This window comes from Colius striatus, chromosome 1, assembly GCF_028858725.1.
Source record: "Colius striatus isolate bColStr4 chromosome 1, bColStr4.1.hap1, whole genome shotgun sequence".
NCBI lineage: Eukaryota > Metazoa > Chordata > Aves > Coliiformes > Coliidae > Colius > Colius striatus.
The window spans coordinates 190,378,575-190,396,483 of NC_084759.1; the positions used below are offsets into that span (position 1 = coordinate 190,378,575).

Below are 17,909 nucleotides of genomic sequence, written 5' to 3' on the forward strand. Positions count from 1 at the left end.
CTTTCTAATTTTCATGCTGCATTCCCAAGGAGAGAAGTCCTACTGATATAGTACACTGGTCCATAAAGCTAGTCTCCTTCAGCAGGAATTTGGCAATCCTATTTTTTCCTAAAATTATATTCTCTAGAGTAGAAGATGGGTCTCTTAAAAACTTGACAGATTGCCCAAATTAAGTCATGACTACAGGAATCAGGTATTTACCTTTTTCTATAAGCAGCTAAAGGAGAGAGAAAGACCTAGTTTTCACTGACTCCTGTGATTTAACCAATAACATTAGATTAGTTCATAGTACAGAGTAGCTTCTGAGTTTCAGCAGCAAATATATATCTATATATGTATTCAAGTTACTTGCAATTCAGTATCTTTGTACTATAATTTGTAACTTTACTATCTGTGACTGTTCCAAATATTTTCAGGAGTAACTATGACTTCTGGGTGATAGATGGAAAGCGAGCAGAAACAGATGTGCAGATTTCAAATTCAGATACAGAACCCCAAACTCATCTGTATAACTTGAGGTAAGTTAAATATTAGTTTTTAAAAGTCACACGAGTAATGTATTAGTACTATGAACCCTTGGCCTATAAACTCAAGTTTCAAATGAAAAAGAGGTGAATTTAGGTATAAAAGTACTCACATTGGCAGTTGAAGAAAATATTTATCAAAAGTGGAGTTTGTTTGTGGTTTTTTTTATGATTTCTATTCTCGGCCTTGCACATTTAAATCCAAGTCATTTAAAGCCATCAGAAGAAAAAGGATCACCAAAAAGCACACTGAAGCTTCAGAGATAAGGAAGTTAGGAGTTTTATTTACATTTTCACGTTTCTTAAACCGTTTTTAGTGTAGTAGGTAAATTGGTCATAATCTTCCAGTATCTTTCTAGGCAGAGGGTAACTCTCCTGGTACAAGGCAAGCACCACTAGTTTCTCAAAGTTAAAAGAAGGATGACATGCAGTCTGTTATATATTAGTATTAAAATTTTGCCATAATAATATCTGTTGGACAAAACTTGTATTTTTAAGACTGTATGATAAAATGTCTCTGCATTTAATTTCTAATATACTGACATGTTAAGATACCATATGATAGTAAAAATATATACCAATGGACATCAAATGTTTTTCCCCCTGTAAGACTGTATTTGACAACTTTTACCAGCTACGTCATTCTCTGTTGACTAAGCTTTTCACATGCAAAAATAATGTCATTAATTTTATTACTTTAAGTTGGTTCCTCTAAACATAAATGATTCAACGGTGCTAACTCCCAGTTGTCTACTACCAGTACTCAGAGATTAAGCAGCAATCTCTTTAGATTGCTAGCTATGATGTTCAAAGTCTAAAACAGTAGAGCTTCCAGTTTCATGCAACACATGACAATACATTGAATGTCCACCAAAAGTTCTCACAGCAGGAAACAAAATCACTGCAATGTTAGTAGCCAGGCTCTTACAAAGTTAGAAACATTTCCATGTTCCTAGAACTTAACTCTTTACAGGTCTCGATACATTCACAGAATGTAGCTGTCAGCTTCCACACAGGGAAGACTGAGGGTGCAGGATCCACAAAAGCATGTAGTCATAGAGCTTACAGAGAGAAAAGGTAAACACTCCTCTGCTCAGAAAATCCATCTGTTCAGAAACATTACTTTTGATTTTTTCTTGAATGCAGAATATTTTCTTTTTTCTGCAGTAGCAACGGTAACAAAATTTTTAGCACAGTACACACCAAGAAGCTAAATTGAAAACATTAGATCTCATATCATATGAAGTAAGAATTCCTGTACTTTAATGTAGAAAATATAACTATTAAAAAACTCACATCATCAACTAGGAACAAGATGATGAAAGATTTAGGAAACCTGTGTTACTGTAGCTGAGCGCAAACAGATGGTGTAAAATAAAATCAAGTTTCTGATCTATGATACGTTTCTAAGGTAGATAATCACTGGGAAGTATACCAGTATTAAAACTTTCTAAACTGTAGCCTGTTACTCATGCAGATGGCAGTGTGAATTTAATTTTTCTTCCAAGTACCTTGTTATTCAGTCACCTCTGAAAGTATTCACCAATCCCGTTTTTAGGTAGTAAAGTTACATTAATTAACTTTTGCAGTTGTAGCTAATACACACTCTGACAGGTATATAGAATCAGATTTGCCTTTCTTTAAAAATTTCAAGTGATTTTAGCTCACATATAAGAATCTAGCCTAACAGAAATGTTACTTCATGTGAAAAGTGAAATAAAAAAATAAAAAAATATCCTTGTAATAATCAGCAAATGCGGATAAATGCAAGTTTCAGATTCCTTTGTGAGTGTATGCAAAGTCTGTAATAGTGTAATGAAAAAAACCGGCAGTCAAGTCCAAGAATGAAATAAGGAGATAACACGGTTATCACCTGTATGTTCCTACAAGACATTTCTAGGGAAGAAAAACATGCATTTTCAATAGCTTATTGATTATTTAGACTTTCATGTTGAATATCAACATTTAATACAGTTGTGAAATCCTCTGCAAGAAAGACAATTTGCCATTTTTTAATTTTTTTTTAATTTTGACATTAGACCTGAATTGACACAAGCTAATAACCTTTAGATGCAAAAGTTCACTCACAAAACCAGAGCACTATTTCTCTATTTCAGGGAATAATATAAAACTTCAGGAATTGTGGAATCAGGCAGAAAACAGACTGCAGGGAGAAAGAATTCCCTTTACATCCCCAAAATGCTGAAAAATGTGAGGAAAAAGACTAAATGGCAAGCTCATGTGTTAAATGAGACTTGAAATATCAGCAGTGCATTCTTACCATAAATCAGAACATATTAATCTGAGACTTTTCTACTTTTATATGAAAGAAAGGGGCAAAGTATTCAAGTGAGCTGAGATTTTGAAGTGGTAGGTAGTAGTGAACCTTCTAACCCCGAACTGCTTCTAATTAAGTGATTACTAAAGATGGAAAGAATGGCAAAACAAACCAAAGGTATTGATAGTGTTCATTCCATCACTGAGCTAAAAATGTACTTCAGAGTCACCCTGTATCTGACTTTTATTCAAATGCAAGCACTGCGAAATGTTTCACTACCCTCTGAAACTGGCATGCACCTTAAAACTAACCTGCACAAAATCTAAGACTTAATATAAGAACAAACCTGACAACAACTCCATTAGGCATTGACATGTCACGACAATAACCTTAATTTCTGTAACATTTTATTGATCATACAATGTAGGAAGATGGTGGTTCACACTATCACCTGAACTAATGTTAATACTACACCATAACTAAACATTTGAAAAGAACCAAGAGTATATATCTACATTTTAAGAGGACAGACAATTGTCCACACATTCATTTTCATCCTGAAGTCAATAAGGCTTACTCCCTAGTATTTACACAAAATAACGATGAAAGAATCGTTATTTTAAAGAGTATATAAATCAGACTAAAGGACAGACATTACCGCAAAGATTTTTATGACTCAAGTATAAAACAAGAGACAACAAATTCACAGAAATGTAACAAGAAGTAACACAAAACTAGTCAACGTGACTGTAAGAGCTATTAACAGACTCAAGCCTACCTGTCAAATCTATTCTAGGCATTGCAGAAAAACAGAACTTACATAAGGATTTAGAGGAAAGTAACTGAATAACTGCATGTGGTGCTCCATTTAAGTAAACGGTCAACCTGGGAGATAGCACAGATACTTTCCTGCAAGCTCGAGTGTGTGATGAGGCTGTCATCACTGGCTGATAAACTGGCAGTCAGCATCTCAACAGTGAATATGAGATGACATGTAAGGTGTTGGTATTAGTCCATTAAAGGCCTTGAAAGAGAAAGCATCTCAGTTTTCCTTGGTGCTATAAAGGAAAGGGAGATGAAGGAGATGCAAAGCAAGAAAAAATGATGGACTAAAAAAATGATCTTTACAGCTTCTTTGCAGTCTGGTTGAATATAAATGAAGCAAAAATGCATTTGTCAAAGCCAAAGAAAAGGACATTGCAGTAATAAAGATGTGAGTTGATGACAGCATGGGTGAAAATGTCTGTTAGACTGACTGAAAAGCCTGTATCTTAGAATCACAAAGAAGAAAATACCTGCAAGACAGAATCCTTACCACAGCATATTGAATATATTTTTATAGCTCAGCTATGTCAACAGAATGATAACTTACTTAAGCTTAACATTTTGACAAAGTTGCTAATATCTAAGAGTTAAACCAGTATCAGTCCAACATTACTATTACCTTATATTTGGTTTGACAGCTGAATCTAGTCCCTGAAGTCCTGTTTCCTTACAAATCATTCAACAGTTCTATTTTCTATTAATATTTTAATTCTAAATAAGTTCAAAACCATACTGAATATTTTATCACTTAACACCATCAACCATTCATGTCTCAAGAATTCAAGAGAATTTTGGAATGATGGCTGTAGCTAGGAAAATGAGGAACAGTAAGTCCAAGTCTTAGGCATTTTATATATATATATATAAAATATATATCATATCATATATATATATAATATATATATCATATCATTTTATATATATTAAATTTAGTGGTTTTGAAATATTTTTAATCTGACACTAGTCTGGAACTGGTGAATTAACACAGAAAATTCATACCATCAACAGAAATATCATTAGCCAAGGATGATCTATTCGTTCCTATAAAATATCACGCTGGTTACAAGTGAAAATATGAGCCAGGACTAAAAGGTCTGCCTATTGCGTTCTCTGTTACCTGACAAGTGAAGTAAATATTGCTAATCTGAAGCATGAATAGAGCCACAGAGCTACCTACACTCGCTTTCTGTAGCTGGGTTTGCAGAGCATCCTGTGTAGGTAAAGCAGACTCTCACTATCTAGAAGTGAGAACCCTAAGAGAATAACAAGCTCTAACTAAAACACTATAATTCTTTACAATAATATTAATCTTTGCATTATACATGGGCAGGAAATATTTTAAATGTCAACCTGAAAAGATACCAGTATAGTTTCAGTGCTACCGAAAAGTGAGCCTGGGAAATTTGAAAATTTCATGTATTAATCTGTGCCCTCATTAGATAGCACTGCATCTCACAGCTCACTGCATTAAATAGCAACTTTCAAAATAGGATCAAACCTTACTGGAAAGGTTACTGATTAAGGAGGAAAAAATATAAGTAACTATAAACTCTTAGAAAAATCAAAATATTTGACATTTACCCCTTCCTCAACTTCCTACAATCAAATGGCACACTGCAGTTTCAAACACTTGTCCTTCATTCCAGTGTACTGTATTTTACAGGAGTCAGACACGAATGATTTATAAGGACATGGAATGGACAAGTGTCGCGTGGAAAGTCAAGAGGTCGCAGTTTTCATAAGGCACAGGAAAACTTTTACAAATAAAGTTGTAAATTGCTCTAGATTTACATACAAAGTATCACCTTTCTCCTCACTTGTTTGTGACTAAAACTTCTGCAAAGTTCATGTTTCAGAGGTTTGCCATGATATATTTGACTAAATAGAGGAGAAGAAGAACAGTAAAATGAAGACTTCTGTTATAACTTATCATCATCTTATAGTGACAAAATTATTTTGTTACATTCTTTCAAACAAGTGTAACAAGTTTTCATGTACTTGTCTATTTATATGTTTGGATATCTATAACATATACATATGATTATTTGAGTTAAAACACTTATTTCTTCCTGTTTCCCTCATCAAAACTTATTTCATATCACAGTATGTAGTTCTACAGATGTAAACTGAGTATTTTTCAGGTTGTATTTTTCCATAGCATTAGCCCAGCCAATCTAACTCCTTTCATTTCAAAATTTCGTTTTTCTGCTACACAACAATACATACCACCCTCATCTGCCCAAAATAAGAACCACACACATACATGCTGTCTATAGTAAGGAAATACTATCATGGAGGGCTGAATATTTGGTCTATAAATCTATAAGTTAATCTGTTCATATGAGGAAAAATAAACAATATACTTCTACCAATTGCTCAGGTTGCAGCAAGACATACTTCAGAGAATGGAAACAAATATCCTGAAAGCAAAGACTATTTTCTGTCATCAGCCTGTCTATAACAGTATTGATAAAATACATCACCAAATAATAAATATTACATAACAAAGCCCTTTAAAAATGTTTTCTTATTAAAAACCTCCTCAGTGTCACATCTGGCATATCACCACATCTGATATTCCGGGGAAATCATTATGCATTAATATTCCTGTGAAGTTTTTAATTTTACTGAAAGAGGTCAAACAGACATGTGAAAGAAGAGCATGAGTTTTCACAGCTAGCACTAAAGACTGAAGCCCGCTGAGGGACACTTACAAGAGACTTCCCTTATCGCTCATTTGCAGAAAAACAAATATGACGCACACTAGGTGCCAGAGATGACTGCATGCATGTTTTGATCATTCTTGATACAGGGTAGAGAACAAAAAAATTTCAGTACAAAATGTACCATAGTTATGACTTCTCAATAATATCAATTCAATGTAATCAGAGTACTCCAACAGCACATACCAAATTTCCCAATTTTCCAATGTAGTTTAAATGCCTTTTACTTGAGCTACTGCTTTAAAGGCTAGGCAATGGTCTACAGTCATTATTAACAAAGCAGAAGAATGGATGTTTTTCTTGCTTATAGAAGAGATTGCTTCTTGCTTCTTGCTTATGGAGAATTGATAATGCTTTTGTTTAGTCATTTTAAAAGGTCATGTTACATAATAAAGAAAGCTAAGTCTTTTAGTGATAACATATGATAGTGATAAAACCAGCACTGTCTACTACTGATCCTCCAAATTACTAATTGCATTTCTACGTTGAGAGCAATATAAAGCAGTCTGATAAATATGTTCCAACGTGTTCCTGATTTATGTGATTTATCGTTTAGTTTACTTAGCCTATAAAGAAATTAAACCATAAAGAAATATCTTAATTGTTCAAACAGTAAACAAATCTGAACATATGCAAGAAGAACAAAACAAATCTCATAGTATAATACCCTAGGGTTATTGCTTACTTTAAACAGACTTGTAACAGATTCAGTAGAGAGGCGAAAATTCTGAACTTTGGTGCAGGAAATCAACAGGAAAAATTTAATAGGAAGGACTAACAGTGAACAATTGTAGTTGAGAGGTATGGTTGCCAACATTAAAGTTGTTTTTGACAAAATACCGTAAATCGAGAAAATCTGACAGTGTTGGCAAATAGTATAAATTAAAGTTGTTATGTTGTGCCCTTAGGCGTTTATTTATTGCAAAGATAGACAACAACAGTTAAAGTGCTCTGAATAAATCGTTTTATGAAGAAAGATAAAATAGATTGAAGTGATACACAAATTTACAGAATGGTTCATTTGTACAGGGCAACAGAGTTCAGTTGGATGGAGAGAAAATAAGCTGGTAACGGGCCATTTCCCCAGGGTAGGCAATGTCACAGGCTTTGCAGCATGGTTTGTTTACACACAGGCTGTAAAAACAACTTCAATGCCTTTCAGCCATTGCATATGTACCATAGGGTAAAACTGTAAATATTTCTAAAAAAGTGAACTGTGGTCAGTTCACTAACAAGACATATCATATCATAGCATAACATAACATAGTGTAACATAAATTTCTATATGGGTATGAAAAAGATTTGTCTACTTACCATATTAAAACCCTAGCTGAAACAACTCTCTGATATGCTCTTCACTGGAAAATAAGCTTTTGCAATGTAGAGACCTGAAGTAATACTCTAACAGTCCTTTTTTCCCTACTGAAAAAGGCTCTTTATTTTAAAAGACTGCTTGCCTAGCCCTCTTGAAAGAATGTATGTCACTTTGTTAGAGTGTGCTATTACATTATACAGATGAGAAATTATAAGCAAACAGCTCCAGAGATGCCCTTAAGATTAATAAAAAATATATAAAATTCTGTTATCTTTTCAGAGAATCTCTTTGTGAAATACCAAGGCTCCACTTATGACAGCATCTCCAGAAAACATCTTCTCAACGTCTGCATCAGTTGAAATAGACTTTTTTTTTTTCAGAATGGACAAAGAATGGACAGTCCCTAATGCTTATACTCCATCATTGTGGGTCAAACAGTTTTGGGACAACTCTAACAGTCAGCCACTGTCAGTCTTGCTGTAACTGCTACTGTTTTGCAATAAATTCATCCCTAAGTAATTCTAGGAAGCTAAACTTAATAAATATCACCCAATGTGTGAAAAATATCCCCTTCACTTACTTGAAAATCTTTCTCCTCCAGGATTTCTTTCCTCCACCTGACAAGGAAGGCAGCACAGACGTACAAGTGGAAATGAGAAAAACCCTCTGGTTCAGACTAGGAAAAAAACAAAAACCAAATCATCCTTTCAATACACAAATAATTCTTATGATCACCATATACCTCAAAAGTGTATTTTCATGTCATTCACTACTGACAACAAATGTCAGCTAAATCTCTCTCCTTTCATATCACAAACATGTCTGCACTTCATCTGTGCCAAACTTATTCATAGATATTATGTGTACTGGGAATTAAGGTGAGCTATTCAATCATTTCTCATATTTAAATTCATTCTTTACAAATGTGTTTTCCGTTTCTGATGTTATCCTTTAGCTTATATCTGGCATGAAATATTGTACTGTCTAGCTCAACATTGTGATGTGAACATATGCTTCACCTCCATTACTAAGAGCAAACTCTAATACTGCTAGTAGCTTTTCAGTCATAAATTCTGCCATAGGAAAATATTAAGTATTTTTAAAAATATACAACTAGGTCTATATTTGACTGAATTAGAGGGTTTTACTAAAGGAAAGAAAATCTACTCATAGTACAAAACAGTTACAACTCAGATTTGTATTCAGACTCACAGCTTTCTGTTCTTGTTCACATCAGTAGATTTAATCACTTTACAAAACTCCCTCTAGAAATTAATATTTTAAAAGTATTCATAAAAGTTTAGAAAAATTTGTGATCCTACTTTGTAAAGACTTTCTCTAAGTTTTCTCGTATTACCAAATTAATCTTAGATTTTATTTCCTGTACCAAGAATTGAAAAAATAATTATATTTAATTACCAATCTGATGACTGTGAAACAACGCTACGTAAAATCTTATTAAAATAACATTTTAAAATATTAATTGTAAAATTAAGCTACATAATCTGACAAATGTAGGGATACTTAAATGCTGATATCTAAATAATTTATAAGATCTAATTATAGCACCTTAAAAATATAACAAATTTGCTTCATATTCTCTACTGGTCATTTCAAAACTGCTTCTCACTCTTTAGGAAAGCACAATGTCTTAAAGAAAAATGAACTAAATCAACTTTTTATGTAAAATTGCTAGATAATGCCAATTATTTGCAGGGAAGATTTAAGTTTAAAAGTGTAGTTGAAACTCAAAATAGGCATTAGTTAATTCTGGAACGGGAAAGAAGATTCTGATTATGAAATCCTGTGATATTTTTCCTACCTTAGGAAAACACTTGAGCTGAAGAACATGACTTGAATAACATTGTAAAATCCCAGGACAGACAAAGCTACAGTAATTTCAACTAGACTTCTCTCTAGAGTTTGTCTAAATCAAAAAATCAAAGTCCAATTTACAATATTAAAGTTTGAGTTTAACAGAATCATGTACTTAATATCATGCTCCTGAAAAATCCACATCTTTTACTTTACACTTATATTTCTCTTGAGATGGAAAGTTAACATACATAAAAGCATAAAATGGTATCTCAAGAAGATATACTTGTAAGCAAAGTGCTGCTACCACTTATCATACCAGATACTACTGTGGCAACATTTAAATAATCAGATGCAACTCTAAAAAACGTAGAAAGTCAATTCTAAGGAAACAAGCATCCTCCTGTTTTATTGCATAAATATATCTGCAGAACATGGAGTATTTTTAAAATGTCAGCTGTTGATAAATTTTTGTAACTGTCATCTCTAAAATCAGAAAAAATATTTAAAAAAAAAAGAGTACAGAAACAGCATTTGTGATCTATTTTTTCTCAGCACTGAACTGCAACCAATTTCTCACTTTAAACATCACTTTAAAAATGTCCTGTCAAGTAGTAGCCTTTAATCATATATGAAAAGTTTCTCTTATTTTGGAATACACAACATAATCTCATAAAAGTGACAACTTTTCTTCAAGTTTTGAAGGCAAACAGTGCAGTAATATCCAATGAAAACAGACTATGTTTAAGACTATGTCAACAGTCTGTATGAGGAAACTTCAACATATTTTCTAGAAACCCACTCTGAAGTACGTGCTGTCCGAGGTAAAAACTTTCTGGCACAGTAAGAACCAGCTCAGTTCACTGTTACCTGGCGGACTATGATCTGTGTTTAGATCTACTCCAAAGAATGGGTAACTGCAGTGCATGGCATCAGCCAGAGCATTTGTAATCAAACAAGGAAGCAAGGAAGAAGAAAAATGATGGTAAGGCAATGTAGTCAAATAAAGCTGGAATGAGACTGCTGTAAAGATAAAGTACAGAAAAACTGCTGAAGATAGATGAAGAAATAAGAGGAATATTTTTGCCGATGAAGAAGTAAGAAGACTGAATAATTTGTATATTGGAAGACTGAATAATCTGGAATATTTTATTGATTGGATTATTTGTTACCCTACACAAACATAAGAAAGGTTTATATTTCTTTAATTACATTACATAAGCAAGAAAGAGGGAACTGAAAGGAACTTAGTTTGGTATTAACAGATATTAATCTTCTTTCCTTTTTCTCACTCCTCCAACATCATAGAGTTTCTTGAGAAGCACAGGGGAGAAAAGGGCAGGATTAAAGAAAATTGTCTGAAAGCAGCCTTTTAACTTTCAAAAAAAAATTTGCAGTAGCTGTTGGTAAAATTGTTTATTTTGTTCTCTCTTACATTCACTCACAAAACAATACTACATAGATCACTGGAGTATCCTTTTTTTCCCTGACACTAACTTAAAATTCTGATTTTAAATCCCAGAACTCATTCTATTATCAGATAATAAAGAAAATTATTTTATAAGCAGAAAGTCAAGACAAGTGACTCTAAAAAAAAAAATTAAAAGCAATAAACTCCCAAACTGCAATACTGTGAATTGAAAATGTTTTTGAGGAATTGCAAAAAAAAAAAAAAATATGGAAGTGTATAAGAACCTGCACTTGTTTCTTGATATTTTTCTGTTCAACCTTTTTTTTATGTATACAATTTTCTCCAGCTCTTTTAAATTAGACCAAATAGGTTTAAATATGCAATTCATTAGAGAAAAAATGCATATACCCCATAGATTTAAAAATTCATCATGTTTCAGAGATAAGCCTAGGCTACAAAGTATTTCCAGTGGATAGTTTTAGACAGTTTTGGAAATTGAGTAAAACAGCTAATGCATAATTGCCTTTTCCTACACCTGCTACCTATTATACTTTTCCATTTGTAGCTTTTGAAGTTAGAAACAGTTTGATCTCTAAATGTACAGAAAAGCAGACTACTAGATAAAAGCTATTTAAAATCAAATATAAACAACGACCTTGATTTAAATATTTTAGCAAAAAATCTCAAGACAGATGTACAACCTTCCAGAAGACTTATTCTGAACATATTACAGACGACTCAGAGCGCATTATCTAAGAACCATCTGTCATTATCAATAAAAATCATTTAGATTGTTAACATCACAAATATCTCATTGCCCTGCAAATGCTGAATCTCCTCTGCAGATGAAATGAAAGGCATTCTTTATAACGCACTCCCTAAACTTCTTAAATTAGACAATCACTGAAAGAATGCAAATTTTGTTGCATGACTAGACTGATTATTGTCTAGTCAATGATTAGTCTAACCTGTCTCCCATACCCTGGATACTTCAGCATTTAAGGAGGGCAATATTCCATGGCATTACACGTGTTGATAGTGTAAATACAATAATTTTTTAAGTACTCAGAATGATTAAAACTATGAAACAGTACTAGAGTTAGGTATTAAACAAACACATTTCACTCACAAAGAATGTCTGAGACACAAAGACTTCCAAACACTTTATGGTTACAGATGAACAAAGCAACTTTAAGCAACTATGTTATTACTACATTATGAAGAGGTGATAGTTTAGCTGTAAAGAGACTTGAGTAATTTTTCCAAATGTATTCAAGCAATGTATGGCAGAAAAAGATAAAGAAGTCAGTATAGGATCACCATAGCTAGATGGTGATGTGGAATGTGTTGGCTGCTTCCTCAAGATTTGCCTTTTGATCAGGCTGGAGCTCTGACTTCCTGGGCAGAAATTCAAGCCACTGTCAAAACTCAGGCTCAAGAGTTCCAGTTTGAGAAGAAACACAGCATGAGCACATCATGAGAAGTCCATCAAGGTAAGTATTCTGCCACTGGGAATGATCAACATTGGGTGACTAAGAGTATCATAGAATCATAGAATGGTAGGGGTTGGAAGGGAGTATGAGTGCAATCATAACATTACCTCCCCAGAATACTCTTCCAGCTTTCAATGATTTCACACTCAAATATATCCTTACATAAGCTGTAGAAAATGTCCATTTAATAGTTGCTAATGGATTTGTCTTTACTTATGTGCCCGAAGCTTTTTGCATCTGTAAGCTTTTTTGGTAATCACAAAGTCCTGTGGCAAAGAATTCTAAAATGCAAGTGCATGCTATATAACATGCCTGTTTTAAACTCAACATCTGATAGTCTCATTCAAAGTCTCACTTACTGCATTGAAAGAGAGTATGAACAATCACCTCCTATTCACTTTCTTCAGTCCATTCACCTTTCCTTCTCTTTTGCAAACCAGAATTTTTTTAGTCTATTCCACCATTCCTCATAGACTGGTTCAACTGTCTTTTCTCAGCCTTGAAACAAGGTCTAAACTGTATATTGCATCTAAGACACAGAAAGCACATGTCATAGCTGCCTAGCAACATTTTGTTCTCATTTCCTTTCCTAGTAATTTCCAGCCTTTGATATTTTTTTGTCTTTCTTTATTGCTACTGAACTCATATTTTCCTCTTGCACTTGAGTGTAGAAAGTTAACTCTAAGTCCATAGTTATACCATTACAGGATTATTGCAAACACAGCATCACTTTATATTTGTTCATATGGAATATCATCTGTTATTTACTGCCTGGTTATTTACAGCAACATGAAGTCCTGCAACTCCTTGCTATCAGCTTCTCATCTTTACCACTCTCAGTAACACGTTATTGTCAGCAAACTTTGCTGTCTCACTCCTATATCCCTTTTCCAGTCACTTCACAAGAAATAGCTAAAGCCTGACCACAAATTATAAAAGAATTTCATGTCATTTCCTCTAACTTTGAAACCTGCCTGCTTACTCCTACCATCTGTTTTCTGTCTTTCAGACAGTCATTATCCATATAAGGGCCCTTCCTTTAATTCCACAGCTGTGTTTCTTTCGTTAATAACCTCCGTCACTGTTTTCAGCAATCTTAATAGCCTACATCAACCTAGTACATAAGTTCACTGGCTCTTAAAGCTTTGCAAGTTCTGATTTCTCACTACAAATAACATGACAACACTTTCTTAAAATGTCATATTTACTCATGGTGAAAGAATATTATGATCTCAAGTTATGATATCAAGTTCTCAAGAGGGACAGAGAACTTCTGGAGAGAGTCCAGCTCAGGGCCACCAAGATGATCAGGGGACTGGAATAACGTCCTCCTGTCTGTCAGTTTTACTGTCAGTTATATAACAAAATTACGATTATTCTGTGGTGCTAAAATTTAAATTTTAGTTATGATATATGTTAAGAAAGCATTTAGATTCTGTGATTTTAGTTATATATAAAAATATCTTTTAAACACATTTATTTTTGTTGAGTTAGTAAATTTTTTATTATCTTCTATAGTTGTTTCTGTTTCACCATGACCATTTCCAAGGGGATGATCTTAAAAGCAGTAAGTGACAATCAGCACTTGTCTAATCGGAATTTATTCTGTCAATAAACATAGCAACAAAGTTGGATCATTTGCACTTAAAAAAGCAAAGCAAAACAAAAATCCCAGCATTACTTAGAGGTAAGGCCTATAAGTAGCTGTTCATAATGCAAACATCCATCAATTAATATGAAAATGTATGGATTGATCTTTGGATCAGATTTGGTTTTAATGCAAGCACATTTCATAGCATTTCAAAATCTGTAACAGAAATAGATCTTTTCAGGTCATAACAGCAAGGCAGGACTATCTGGTACAGCCTTAAAAAAACATGTAAAAATTATTAACCCTTAGTGCTCACTGTAAGTCCCTCATAGAAGAGCTATTTAAAAAATACCTCCATAAGAGTTGCCTTCACATTTCCTATTTTTGCTAGCAATGTTTAAAAAATTATTAGTTGTACAAAGTTCTATTAGATTTGGCAAAATTGTGCTGAAAACTATATGAAAATCAGTTTTCATTACAATTTAGAAGTTGATCTGTCTGGTCTAGTCAACAACACTTGGCAACAATTCCCAAAAGATGACTTGTGATATAAACATCTGCTGCAAAATTCCAGCTACAAGGAACACAGATCATTGCTGGAAATTTCTTTTATCTATATCTTGCCCTGTTAGAGAGTTACATATGGCCTGCAAAATTCATGACTATTACAATATCTTACGTAAATGGATGCTATTGATAATTACTATTTCCTTGATTTATCCAGTCTCCCATTAATTGTTCTAAGAAGTATCTTTCATTTCACTTCCGACATTATTAGCTTATCTTTTTAGAGGAGAGTCTGAATTACTGTCCTCTTCACTTGCTAATATGTTCAATTCAAATAGAATAAAAAAACCCTACATTCAAATGTATATTTGACTTCTTTGTTCTACCTTTTTCCAGAATAAACTGTGTGGAAAAAAAAAAAAAAAATGTTTCTCATTTAGTTCATTTAAAGAATCTATCATCAATTTTCTAAACAGTTCATCATGACTAGGATGACAAATGGGCAAAGTAGTTTTACATCTAATACTGAAATGTGCTTTTCTTCTATAGATCTTTTTCTCCTTAAGGATGGTGGTTTATTACCTTCACATACAGGAACATTGCTATATCTTAGTAAAGGAATGGAGCTTTCTATGCAACTCCCTCACAGTCCTTTCTTGCTAAATTGGGTATTTACATAAGAAAGTGGAGTAAGGCAGTTTTCTTGGAGAATGGCTTTGAAATGAATGCAAGGTAATGTTGAAACTCTGCACAGGGACAATTACATTTTGCAATACTTATTTCCAAGATTACTTTGAAAAGAACCTAGATATACATGGAAGAATTATGCATAGGGAAACTATTACAAAACTTACTGATTTCTGTAATTTCCCCTGTTAATAAGCCTCTACTGCCAGTCTGCAGTGAAAACTGGCCATTAGTTTTCCTTTGTACTTATTGAAGAGACATATTATTTGATCCCCTGCTTTGGTTTTCTATAAAGCAGAAGGCAAACAGCTTCCACTTTACCTGCTACTTATGGCTAGGCAGAACATAGAAACATAGAATAATTACAGTTGGAAAAGACCTTTAAGATCATCAAGTCCAATCACTAACCTCACACTGCCTAGCTCATCACTGAACTAAACCACATCCCTCAGCACATGTGGCATGAACAGGGATATGGCAATGTCAGCATGAATTCTACCAGTGATAATCAGTCACTGTGACTTTTAGCTAACAATAACATAATGGTGAGAGATGAGATATAGACCCCCAAACAAATATATATATATTTATGGATCCTTTAGGAGAAAAAAACCCAAAACTGCTTTCTGCAAGCTTTCCTTCCATACAAGTGTTTACAATCAAAAACTCCTGACTTGTTTGAAGAACAGCAGAACCAGCTGCAAGAACTAATGGAACTACTCCAAGCTGGTTTCAGTGCATTACAAATAACAGGCAAATAACATTAGAAGTCCTCATCAATAACAGTGAATAATTTACACTGTTTAGGTTTTAGAAAGTAGTTGATCACTTGCAGCTTTATTTTCTTTCATTCACCATAGTAATGTATTAGAGAACAAAGTATTTCCATTAGAGTCATTATTACCAAGCATTGGCGCAGTGTAATGACTTAGAGAATCTCTAGTAATTAACAATGACTATAATTTTGTCTTTTACTTCCTCCAACAGCATGAAACACAACCACACAATGTATTTTGTTTCTTGGACGAGTACAAAGCCGAAGCATACACTTCCCTACATGCCTTAGTCCTGAGGATTTTCCTCGGGAAATGGCTTAGGCAGTCAGATCACACAAGCTATAAGAGGATATGAGAAGATGACATTACTAACACTTTTCTTAAAAATATGCACATGCTTGAGAAGTCAAACCCACTAGCTACTTACCAGAAAACTAATTTTGCATCTTTAATTTACTCACACATCCCCCACTGTAACTTAAAAATCTCTCTTGCATGAGAGAAGTTACGGAAGTACTGACTGAGTTGTTACAGAAAGGCTGAGGAGCCATAAAACAAGGATAAAACCAAAAGTGACTGACTAGTTGCTCACCCCCCAGAACCGGTGAATTGGAAGAAAATACTTTCTTAAAGCTGCAGGTTATTTCTGTTTTCTACTAGGTTACATGGCAGACTCAAGTGTAAACCTCCAGACAAAATATTATCAAAGGCATGCACATTTGGGATGCCAAAATTTAAAACTCATCTTTGTTGCATTTACACTCAGTGACAGAAAGAATATTGAGTGTAAAGACTTTTTTAATTTTAAGCTAGGCTTAAAGTTGGGCTTCAATTATTCAGACATGATTGTCCAGCTGGAAAGAAATTTGTTTTGAAGTTTCCTTATAATTAAGACTCTATTCATTGTATCTGAAATAACTAATTTAGTTTGAACTAAAATATACAAATTCCCTCTCAAGCAGTGACTTGACACCAATTAGTTGGTCAAAAATGAGGTGGGAAAAAAATCAAAACTGTCACAAGAAAATCACAACTTCTTTTATTCACAGAATTCTACTCAAAGACATGATTTATCTTAAAAAGCACAAACTAAATACAGATTATTAGTAAAAAATATGCTGCAACTGATTATATTCTGAAGAACTTTGCTGCAAGGCAAAATATTTTTACAGAAATATTAACTTGCTTCCAGCAGACTACTGATTTGAAACAAGAACAGGCACCATTGATTAAAAAAGAATATGGCAACTGTTTAACCTGTGAGCAGAACTTCAGCAGATTATGTGAAGCAAAACCAGAGCATACTTCCTCAAGTAGGAACCTTGAACCTTTTAAAACCTGCTTTTAAAACCCAAATGAGCAGAAATAAGCAGCATGACTAATATTTACTAAACTAACTCCTTCTTTCACCTTTTGAATTTCTAAACTATTTACTTCATGTATCATTTTAATTATTTTTGCAGTTCATTCTCAGAGAACCTTGATACTGGGAAATTAATTAATGAACACAATAGGAGAACTGTCAGCATTGTTTAAATACAATTTCAGCACTGGCCTCATTTACATGTATCACTGTATTCTAAACAATGGGAGTAATGAATTCTTTGTATAAAATAGTTCGTTCATTAAAAAGAGCATAATTATATCCTCTTCTGCAGATATTAATCAGTTATCACATTTTGCTGAAATACGTAATCCATGCTTAAGACAACCACTAGGACTTTTAGACCCTAGATTTCAAGATACTGAAATAGCTGTATAATTGTTTCATTAATTGGCTTTAGCTTTATCATATTATTAGCTTTAATACAAGTTATTAAATTAATTATTCAAAGCAGACCTAGAAAAAGTCAGAAAGTGATAGCTTAACTCACAACTGGAAAAAGTACTTTTAATTATTATACAAATACATACCACGTATTAATATTGAAAGACAAAAGCAACATCTACTTGGCAGTATTAAA

At 33.4% G+C, this 17,909-nt stretch overlaps 1 protein-coding gene across 2 annotated transcripts in view; it reads right to left on the reverse strand.

The window, feature by feature from the left end:
- Nucleotides 1-17,909, reverse strand: part of TBC1D22A (TBC1 domain family member 22A) — a 175,131-nt gene that overhangs the window by 27,134 nt on the left and 130,088 nt on the right. For both annotated transcript variants that reach the window (XM_062018451.1, XM_062018444.1), the window contains exon 12: nt 8,246-8,341. In XM_062018451.1, coding sequence (XP_061874435.1) covers nt 8,246-8,341 — 96 coding nt within the window. The remainder of the gene's footprint in view (nt 1-8,245; nt 8,342-17,909) is intronic.